Raw genomic sequence first — 11,656 nt, forward strand, 5'->3', positions numbered from 1 at the left:
TATAAATGCAACGACTGTTCTAAGCAATTATGAAGTTGTTTTGCTTTTCTCTGTGGTTACTGAAATAAAGTGTATCCCCGTAAAACTATGCCCACCTAGTCATGAACATGAAGAATTGGAAGGTAGTCCGTATTTCGGCATAAACTTTTCTTGAAAATAGCAAAAGGGATAAATAAATTCACTCTACTATATATCCCTGAATATAATGTTATTATAAAAAAAATTCCGACACAAATTTATGTAATGCATGCACAATAATTTGGCGTGTAAATCTATGGGCAACTTATTGAACTTAAAAATGGTGCGGGCGAATTAGGTTAAAACTGTCATAGGTTAGAAATTTAGAGTGATGACAAAAAGCACAAAGAGTTCTAACTTGTTCTATTAATTTCTAGATAGTGTATAGAGACTCAGAGCTCACAGCATAAAAACATAAAATAACAAACGATATTCACATTTTCGTGGTATTCCCACAGGTTGCCCCAAAGAAGATTTGGTTTGGGTCCAGGAATTCCAAGGTTCTCGAAGTAGGAAAAGGTTTTTTGTCTCCATCTGCAGTGAACATACGTAACGGATAATTCATAGTGTATCTTACGTCCTTCCTGACGTATTTTTAACTTTGTTTTTATCTGGCATTGGTCAGAGACATTCTGAAAGCGTAATGATTCATTTATAGCCAGAGCGCGGCATTTCAAACATTTAAAAAGGCTTAGAAACCGTTGATTTAAAAGGTTGAAACCGTATTTAATATTCCAGTTGTATATTTTCGTCCCTAATTCTACAACGGTTGGAATGAAGACTAATATTACAAACAAAACAAGGCATCTGCAAACTTTTCTTTTCTAACTAGGGTCAGATTTTAAAACCAAAAAATGCGCATGAAAAGTAATACAATAAAATTTTAGAATATAATTTTATTTGTAACACATACATTTCCAAAAAATACCATAACCAGCCGGTGTAGGCCTTAGGGGATTGTGTACCTGGCTCGGCAGTGTAGGTGGCAATTTAGTACACAATACAAATGAAATGCTCATACATCGTCGAAATCATGCATTCAAGCAACCGAACGACACCAGCACCAAACAATATAAACTACATCCTGCGAAATCATAAATCTGGCATAAATCAACAAAACGAAAGCAACTCCTTTGCACAATATAAAACTATACCAGGAAGACCACATCTCCGCAAGAAATAACAAATAGTCCCGCACACAAACTTACTGATCTATATTTCGTAAGGTTCCCTTAAGTTTGGAAAGTAAACATATTCGACAGATATCTGCCTGGTTGGGTGAGAGTTAAAGTCTGAAAATATATCTCCAACCAAAAAATGAAAAGCAACCCGACGTTTCAAAACCAACACGGTTTCTTCTTCAGGGGTGACTGAAGGCGCGCGGACACAGCAGCAGCTCCCAACCTCTTCGTCTTCAAAAAAGGAAAGAAAAGAAAGAAAGAGAAAAGAAAAAATTAAAAAAGAGAAGTTAGGAAATCGGAAAAATTGTAAAATAACTTGTTAGTTATGAAGATGGTCATCTCTTCAGCTTTTCCGCCAGGTCACGGAGGCCATGTGCGTACACAGAGGGCAGAGCGCCCAGCGACCTGTTTAGGTTTCCAGGGGTGTGCTGGATGTGCCACGATTCCAAGAAAAGTCTTCTTCGAAAATTGGGCTCTGTTTCCACCACGTGCGCGTTCGCGAAGTCAATGCGATGGTCTAAGGTATCGCAACGTTCGGCGATGGCGCTGCGCTCACTGTCAAACTTCCGCACGTCGTTCTTGTGTTGGCGGATACGCTCGGGAAAGTTCTTCGTCTCGCCGATGTAGGTTGCAGGGCACTCTGCGCAAGGAATGGTGTAAACCACGCCCTGTGCTTTTTCCTTTGGTGGACGGTCTTTCGGTCTTGGCATAAACCTTCCCAGTGTGGACGTGGGCTTGTGGGCCACCAGAATACCTTGCTTTCCCAGTACTCGTGCGAGCGCTTCGCTGGTTCCCTTTACGTAGGGAACGCTTATGCGCGCGACTCGATGGGGCTGTCGTTCTACTGGCATCTGGTTTTGTCTGGCGAGACCTTGCCGTCGGGCGATGCGCTCAATAAAGCTGCTAGAGTAACCATTTTTCTTTAGGTCTTCAATTATGGTCTTCTTCTCCTTCTTTCTATCGGTTTCCGACGAGCAGATAGTCGTTGCCTTACGCAGCAGGGTCGAAACCACTGAGGCCTTATGACTCGTTGGATGGTTGGAGACAAAATCGAGGTAGCGTCCGGTGTGTGTTGGTTTTCGGTACACCGCAAACGTCAGATCTTGTCCTCGTCGGTTCACCAGCACATCAAGGAACGGCAAGGTGCCATCCGTCTCATATTCTACGGTAAATTTAATGGCCGGCTCGATAGAGTTGAGGTGCGCCAAAAAATTATTCACGTCCCGTTCCTTGAGAATGCAGAAGCAATCGTCTACATAGCGCATGAATACTTTGGGGCTGTTGGGAAAAGACCTCAGCGCTTGACACAAACTTTGTCAAGAACCTCTCCTCTCGACAGCTCTCGCCATGCGAGATTGCGGTCTTGGCAAAAGGCCACGGATTTAACATGACCACGCAACGGCCGCCTCTTCCAAAAATGGTCGCGGGTGTGGAGGACGGAATTATGCGCTTAGATTCTAGCATCCGGGATGGAGTGCGGCTTAAAGCGGTGGGCATCCTTTCCAAGCTCCCACAACGGCAACGACTCAACCTGCCGGCCGAAGAAGTTACAGCGCTTCGGAAACCTCGTGAAGATACGGAGATTGTGCTTCTGCCGGCTGACAAAGGGAAGTCGACCGTCGTCCTGGATCGGGAGGTATACGAGGAAAAGGTACGGGACCTTCTTGGAAGCCATGCTTACGTAAAGCTCAAGAAAGATCCGACGCCACAGGTTCAGAGGAACTTGAACAAAATCCTGGCAGAGATTTTCAAGAAATACCCTCAGTCAAAGAGCCTTTACTTGCAACTTATTTGCAGGAATGGCTCCGCTCCAGGTTTTTACGGCCTTCCAAAGATCCACAAGCCGAACGTGCCTCTACGACCTATTGTGGACTTTACAACGTCACCGCTTCGGGCACTATCCAGTTACCTTCACCGGACTTTGGCTCCCCTTGTCGGAAACACGTCGACCCATGTAGAAAATGCTGGTCACTTCGTGGAACGCGCCTCGCAATTACATCTCAGCGATGGTGACACCATGGTGTCTTTCGACGTGGTGTCCCTCTTCACCAGTGTCCCAGTTCCCCTTGCAGTTGCTGCAGCCCGCGAAGCCCTCGAAAAAGACAGCTCCTTGACCACAAGAACCAACCTCACTGTGGAAGAGCTGTGCCGTCTGCTCGAGTTTTGTCTTGGCAGCACATACTTCACCTTCAAAAGGGAGCTTTTCAAACAGGTCAGTGGCACTGCAATGGGTGCGGCCATCTCGGTCACAACGGCGAATCTCACGATGGAGGCAATCGAGCAAAAAGCGCTGAGGTCTTTTCCCAACAGCCCCAAAGTATTCATGCGCTATGTAGACGATTGCTTCTGCATTCTCAAGGAACGGGACGTGAATAATTTTTTGGCGCACCTCAACTCTATCGAGCCGGCCATTAAATTTACCGTAGAATATGAGACGGATGGCACCTTGCCGTTCCTTGATGTGCTGGTGAACCGACGAGGACAAGATCTGACGTTTGCGGTGTACCGAAAACCAACACACACCGGACGCTACCTCGATTTTGTCTCCAACCATCCAGCGAGTCATAAGGCCTCAGTGGTTTCGACCCTGCTGCGTAGGGCAACGACTATCTGCTCGTCGGAAACCGATAGAAAGAAGGAGAAGAAGACCATAATTGAAGACCTAAAGAAAAATGGTTACTCTAGCAGCTTTATTGAGCGCATCGCCCGACGGCAAGGTCTCGCCAGACAAAACCAGATGCCAGTAGAACGACAGCCCCATCGAGTCGCGCGCATAAGCGTTCCCTACGTAAAGGGAACCAGCGAAGCGCTCGCACGAGTACTGGGAAAGCAAGGTATTCTGGTGGCCCACAAGCCCACGTCCACACTGGGAAGGTTTATGCCAAGACCGAAAGACCGTCCACCAAAGGAAAAAGCACAGGGCGTGGTTTACACCATTCCTTGCGCAGAGTGCCCTGCAACCTACATCGGCGAGACGAAGAACTTTCCCGAGCGTATCCGCCAACACAAGAACGACGTGCGGAAGTTTGACAGTGAGCGCAGCGCCATCGCCGAACATTGCGATACCCTAGACCATCGCATTGACTTCGCGAACGCGCACGTGGTGGAAACAGAGCCCAATTTTCGAAGAAGACCTTTCTTGGAATCGTGGCACATCCAGCACACCCCAGGAAACCTAAACAGGTCGCTGGGCGCTCTGCCCTCTGTGTACGCACATGGCCTCCGTGAGCTGCCGGAAAAGCTGAAGAGATGACCATCTTCATAACTAACAAGTTATTTTACAATTTTTCCGATTTCCTAACTTCTCTTTTTTAATTTTTTCTTTTCTCTTTCTTTCTTTTCTTTCCTTTTTTGAAGACGAAGAGGTTGGGAGCTGCTGCTGTGTCCGCGCGCCTTCAGTCACCCCTGAAGAAGAAACCGTGTTGGTTTTGAAACGTCGGGTTGCTTTTCATTTTTTGGTTGGAGATATATTTTCAGACTTTCCCTTAAGTTTGTGACACCAAGTAAGGATTCTGGCATAGTATTGAACATTTGTGGCACATAATCCATTCGCGTGCGTTCGCCGTATTTTGTTCGCATTCGCGGTATGCTTAATCAAAGTGTTCGCCTCATTGAGCGCCTTTGACCGTACGGAGCTATAAAATTCGAATTCCAAAAATGTTGAAGTACTACAGTCACTTTTAATAACCAATGGAAAGACTGTAGGCGCAATTCTTTAAAGATTCAGTAGCTGTAGGGACCTCGGCCCAGTCAAACGCGATGTTCCGTAAGATACCCTTCAATAACAAATTAATTCTCCCTTTCCAAAACAAAAAACATGCCGTAAAGAGGGTTATACCATATCGTAAATAACTGTATGCCGAATAGTGCCTTATTATTTTTCTAACAGTAAAAGTAAAAAAAAAAAATGCACATTCTAGATACAGCATGAATTACCTTTTCACCGCTTGCATAAGTAAGTCAGATGCTTAAACTGCAAAATATCCCTGTCAAAATAATTTCTTAGGAATTTTACTGAGTCCGCATACTTCACAGGAATGCACTTACATGAGGGGCAGCTAGAAGTATGCAGAACGACGGGAACTGATAGTTAAACTTTCTTAAGCCAATGTTTGAAGCAAATAAGCATAGTCTTTGAAACATTCACTGTAATTAAATTTGAATGAAACAAATCCATTGCAGAAACGAGGTCATTTTGCAGTTCTTGAATGGCCACATGGCAACTTGAATCACACGACACCAGAAGCGTGTCGTCTGCGTATTGAAAAACTCTACGTTCAGAAATAGCAGGGGGAAAGCCATTTACGAATGAATTAAACAACGAAGGCCACAAGACCGAGCCTTCCGGCACCCCGCCGTTAGGAAAGTTCTGCTACTTTTGTGATTTCTATAATTCACAACCTGAAATCGCTTTGAAAGGTACCATTTCAGAATTGAAAAAAGGACCCCTAAAACCAAGGTTCTACGGTTTACAAAAACAAATATTTCATGGTTTATGCTGTCAAAAGCTTGCGATACATAAAAAAACTGCACAGGTAACAAGGCGGTAAGTTGGGCGAGTTGGTTGAACATCTTCAAACTTGAAAACAGTGCAAAAAAATTTAGCAAGGTACAAGTGAAAAAAGTGCACGGACAAAGCGCTTTTATGCTTACCTGTATCCACAGGTTAGCATATTATTATCAAATCCTTCATGTAGGCAGTCGCTAGAAGTTCTCAAAATTGCCCGGGTTCCTCGTTCCGCAACAAATCCGTATTGATGAACAGGCAATGAACAAAACCGTTCAATGAAGCTACTCACTACTTTTAAAAGAAGTTTCTCCACTACCTGCGAAAGGCATTATAATATTGATACTGGCCGATGACTTTTAGAGTCGTCTACTTTCCCCCATTTGTAGAGTGACCTAATGTTTCGTTTTACGTTCTTTTGTGAAGGGCACACATAGACAACCTTTCGTGCCGGAGTCAGGCTGAAGACTGACGTCTCATTTATTAAACATAAAACGAAATAAAAGAAAGGCGCCTCTGGTACGGGGCGCTCAGGTTGCGCGCGAAGCGGGGGAACGGGTGTTTATATCTCGGGCTCCGCGCGCGAACGGTAGCTCTCGCTCGGTCGCTTTGGACTGTGGAGGTCGCTAGCGTCGGCGCGTCAGCGACCTCCATAACACCTAACTATTTCAATTGCAGTTTTCATTCTTGTCGGACAATCTTCTGTCTCAATAATACTGTTTAACATTTTTATAAAAATTGATTTAAGTTTTTTTTTTTTTTAATTCCTTTGGAGATGGCGTGGCCTAATTTAATCAAAACCTGCAGACTTTCTGTCCCTAAATAAAAATAAATGAGCATGTAGTTCACCTTCTGACACTGGAGGAAGGAAAGCTGATGCTTCATTGTATTTGAAAAAACTAATGTTACTGACGTCATCAATAAACTGGAGTGTGCCGGACGCGGGCGAAAAAAGGCGTAGAATTCATTCTTTTTTTTTTCTGTGTGACTAGCGCAAAAGGGTTGACTTTAATATCACTAATAGAATGTTTCTTAGGCCTACCCAGAACTCCGTTAGCGCATTCCCAAGTTTTCGCGGAATCGAAACGATTCTTCACAAATTCTCCTTGAAAATATCTGCGCTTAGAGGAACGCATTAATGCTGATGCCCTGTTTTTGCAATTTTTAACTTACCCTTTAGCTTTACATTAGCTGGCAAACGCTTGCATCTTCTCCAGAGAAATTCCTTATAATTTATCGCCCCTCAAATTTCGGGCGGAACCCATTCGTTGTCCTCCTTAAGCTTTCTAATGATAAATCTTTGTTTACATGCGGAAAAAAATTGCAATAATAATTCTACTAAAGTATCGTATAGCATTGGTGCTTCTACAGAGGTTAGAAGACCATTCCAGTCGTGGTCGTTAAACTTTTTATCAAACTGTGCTTGATCAGTAATAGTTATTTTATTTTTCGTAGTATTAGATACCTTCCCTTCCCTGGTCGTTGTAACCTGCCATCAAGCTATAAAATAATGATCTGATAGGTATTTGTTTTATATCACAGCAGCTTTTACAGTGTAATCAAAATACGAAGAATAATTTGGTCAATGCAGGAGAATACGAATTTGACTTCTAAAAATTATTCTCAAGTAGCGGCCTATATAACGCTCTTAATTGCATGAGTTGCCAAAAGGTTTAAAAAATCACGCACGATATGTCGCGATGAACTCATGATATTTAGGCTGAAGTCACCAACCAAATGCAAGTGACCGGTCGCGCTGAATTCCGAAAGTGCGCTTGAAAGGTCTTCCGGAAAGAAATTTGCATTGCTGGACGGAGAGCGTCATACTGCTGTCATGTCCAGTGCAAATTCTCGGCAGCTAATAAATTGATGCGCTTGCAGGCAAAGTCATGAGCCCGACCTGGCTTGGTGCGCAGCGCTTAGGTAAACAAATTATTAATTTTTTTAAACATATTTGCACTTCTTGTGGCAGTAAAGACAACCACAAATCAAGAATCTGGAATCATGAGCATTATATGCCTGGCCCTGTGTTTAAGTCCCAATAGAGTGCGAGGACATCTATGTATTCGTTGTTCGTAAACAAGGACCTTGATAGATATCCTACGCTGTAGAAAGTAGCGGAAGCGCAGAAGATAAGAAGCAAAAATACGGTTGTTGACGTCGCAGATGTCACGATATGCCCAAGGATGAAGACTTTGACGAGCGTGTTGGGACAGATGTAACAGTAAGAAAGCACAAAACAAACAGATGGACGAAAACAGACATGTACAAGCTTTCATAGCTTGTACATGTCTGTTTTCGTCCATCTGTTTGTTTTGTGCTTTTTTACTGTTACATCTGCCCAAGGATGTATAGCTGATAGGAGAAACAACGTAAAAACTCTGGTTGGCCTTCCGGACTTGGTGCTTTTTGTTCAGAAAAAAACCGACCTGGATATTATTATTACAACTTCAATTACAGCAATACCCTAATAGGATTATGGGAATACCTGGTGAGAGGTCTGTTCACTCTGCAGGCCACCACCAATAGCACAGAAGAAAAGGGAAAATATTGCCTTTAATGGCTCAAATAGGGCACAGATGGCAATCGTCACAAACCCGCCGTCGAGAAGTATTGTTTCATAGCATGTTTAGACGCCTGTCGCTTCAAAACAACGTTGATGTTGTCATTTTTTCGTAAATCCTGAGTTGGCGGAGTGAAAAAAAAACCCTTTAAATATTCCAAGTGAGAAAATACAAGTCAAACTAAAAAATAACTATCACCATATCTCACTCAATTTCAAATATTAGCGCCGAAATGTTTTGGTGGCGCCCTCTTACGGCTTTCGTTTCGTGACGTCACGACAGGAAATGTCCTCTTTGTGACGCCATAAGTTCTAATCTGACTAATTATCATCACTCCCGAACTACACACCCGATGGTATGTGTAAAAAATAGGGTGGTACACGAAAGCACCCGATGTCGAAAAGCCCCGTGTCAAATGCCCTGCGGCTAACGCCCCGTCCTTATTGTCCCGCTTTCAAAAGCCTCAGTTTCAGAATGCCCATGACGCGAATACCCTGTGGCAGGTAGCCGGGTCCTCAACGAAACAAGGGAGCATTTCGCTTTTAACTAAGACAGAGTAAGTGTGAACGCGAGCTTGTGTAACGTAATCATGCTGTAGCCGGGACTCAAGGAAGGAGTACCTGGATAAAACTTACTGCTCTTTAGGCGTGCACTAAATATATTCACGTCTTGCGACCTTAGAAGTAAAGAAAATTAAAAAATAGCAGTCACTGGCAAAACATTTGAAGCTACAGCCATTATCAATAAGCATTGAATCGAAGCTTTAGCTGACTCCGAAGCACGCGTGGGGAATAAAGGGACGGGGTAATTGAACCCGGGGTTTTCGAAACGTGGGGCTAATGACGCGGGGCTTTTGCGACAGGGATTCGGTACGCGGGACAATCCGTGCCACACAAAACAAATAACACTTCACCACCCTCAACGTTGCACGTCGCCGAGCGACCAGGGCCTCCTCATCGCTGCTGTACGTCAGGCGTCCACTCTCTGCTCGGTGCACCATCTCCGGACATGACACTGATCGGTCCCGCGGCTGGCCGCCCTCGCCACTGAGCCCGAGTTGAGATTGAGCCCACAAAACTTCAAGAGCCACAGTACGATCAGGTTATTGTTCACGTTGTCCGCTGCCTCCACAGCAGCTGACCTATATAGGCGTCAATTATCCTTGCACGGCTTTCGAACGCCTCCTTTTTTGCTCTCTGCCACGTGTTTCGGGCGGCCACACACGACAACAGCAACGACAGCTACTGCAACGTCTGTTATCGGTAGAGTTCTGCCACCAACAATAAATGACGACGACATCGCATGTGCACACAAGCCCGACGGCACGAGACAATAAACAGAACGTGTTCAAATATAAGGTGAGAGTCCCTGGCACCTTTCTTCATTCCAATCGCGACGTGAAGATCGAACATGCTGCAGATAACGCATAGATTACCTATGCTCCGTTTCACATGAAGTTCGACCGCAGACGACTCCACGATTCAGTGCAGTCAATTAACAAGCGTCAGAAGTGCCTTGTCACGGTGATCGTTTTTTTTTTTTTTTTTGTGGGCATAATTTTACGTGCTAGAAAAACTTCTAGCCGCCGTGGCTGCGCACTTTTGACGCTGCCTGAATGGGTTCTATCGTATAGTAGCGTGAACTGCGGTCGAACTTAAAGTGAAAGACCGGTATTTAAAAAAAAAAAAAAAACGTATTGAGGGGTTTGTGACACTTGTGCTTTTTGAATGGAGCGCGAATAAAACAAATGTTACCGGCAACAGTCGTCGAAACTTCGCCGTCATTTCCCCAGGTAAGTATAGAGCCAAACTCCGGCGTATAGTGGCCATTTTGGTTCGTAGAATGAACAGTTTTACGTTGGCTTCTCTATTCTTGCATAGCCGTATATCTAGGAAGTTTAGCCATTCGTTGGGAAGTATGGAAGACAAATGAGGAGGCGCCATTGGCCGAAAGCGTGCTGAGAGTGTTCCAGGGCGTCTTCGCCAATTCGAATGTGGCCAACCAGAAGCCGGATATAATACCCTGGTGGTGGTCGCAAGAAACTAAATGAATAAACGCGTCGGAGTAACTCTCGGTGACTGAAAATATGGTGCACGTGATGTTTTAATCGCGGTCATCCAAAATCATGGTGGAAGAGCGGGACTAGCGAAATGATCGACATAATCCGTTCGCCAGGCGCCGAGAGCCGTAAATCTGCTGTCCGAGAGGTCACACTCTGTCCGAGCAAAACAGAGTTCAAGCGACACATTTATTTCTTACATATTTCTGCATGACCATGATCGAAATATCACGTGCACCCTATTTGTGACCATGAAGGGTTACTACATTTAACCCTTACGAGCTGATTAAAACCATATACCTATGATTAAAACTGTTTCTCGTTATCACCGCAAGGGCTGGCTTTTCGGCGTCTAGTTGGTAAAGAGAGCACGTCAAGCCCTCCTTTTGGGTCTGATGCACGCCCTAGCTCTACCCGCGCCTCCCATTGACCAAACTCTCTCTACACGGGGCCCTGCATTTTCGGTGAGGTCATCCACACTGCCGGCGACAAGGTGCTTTAGAAAATAATTTCTCGAATAACGCGATTTCTTTTTTATCCAAACACCCTCTACACTCCAAAACAATCATAATTCGAAGAAACCAGTTTTTTATTTCTCTTTTAGTATTGAAGGGTTGTCCGAACTGCTATGGTTGAGTACAATGGACAGTCGGGTATTAACTCAAGCTAAAGCTTGAATGCTCTCCAATTTCCTTTCGAAGTAAAACAAAAAAGGCACAGAAGCCATGTTCGCACAAGCAGTGTCACGCAGTGTTCATCATCCGCTAGAGCAACTCACCTTAAGAGACAAATTCCCAGAACGGCCAAGATGGTGAAGAGGGCAGCAATTGCAAGCATCTTTTTGTTTGTTTCCCACAGGCACCCAGGTTACTTGCATATACGAGTCGACTTCGTCAACCACCTGCGAGGCTCCTTTTAACGCGGACAGTGGAAGGCCCTTATCACCCAGCGCCCATTCCCCGTCTATTTGTCCGATATGATCTCGAACCTGCCTCCGCTTTGATGCTGAAAATATAAAGGTTAAAACTACGGAGGTCTTTCACAGACAACGACTCTTTTATTTATTAACGAAGAATGTGTATTTCCGAGAACGAAAAATTCACGCGTTGACCTTAACGGGGGAGGGCTGAAGGAGAGGAGGCTACAATCGGGAGCTACCATGCCGCTACTGCCCACATATATACAACTTTTTTTCTTTTTCCTGTTCTCACCTCATAAATTCCATTTCTCGTCTTGTCAGAGTTAACTGCGCGGATAAGACGTTCTCTTTTTCCTTTTTCCATGAAGAATGTTTCGATGGTTCAACGTCCGAATCGCTGATGATGTT

General features: G+C 44.5%; 1 protein-coding gene across 1 annotated transcript in view; it reads right to left on the reverse strand.

Moving 5' to 3' along the window:
* The window catches only part of LOC8024927 (cytochrome P450 3A8-like), a 37,541-nt gene extending 26,375 nt beyond the window's left edge, over positions 1-11,166 (reverse strand). Inside the window, exons 1-2 of the mRNA XM_002407411.4 lie at positions 11,108-11,166; positions 456-552 (exon numbers count right to left, since the gene is read on the reverse strand). Of these exons, the coding sequence (XP_002407455.4) occupies positions 456-552; positions 11,108-11,166 (156 nt within the window). The remainder of the gene's footprint in view (positions 1-455; positions 553-11,107) is intronic.
* Between the last annotated feature and the right edge of the window lie 490 nt (positions 11,167-11,656).

Source organism: Ixodes scapularis, unplaced genomic scaffold, assembly GCF_016920785.2.
Source record: "Ixodes scapularis isolate PalLabHiFi unplaced genomic scaffold, ASM1692078v2 PGA_scaffold6__148_contigs__length_123643588, whole genome shotgun sequence".
NCBI lineage: Eukaryota > Metazoa > Arthropoda > Arachnida > Ixodida > Ixodidae > Ixodes > Ixodes scapularis.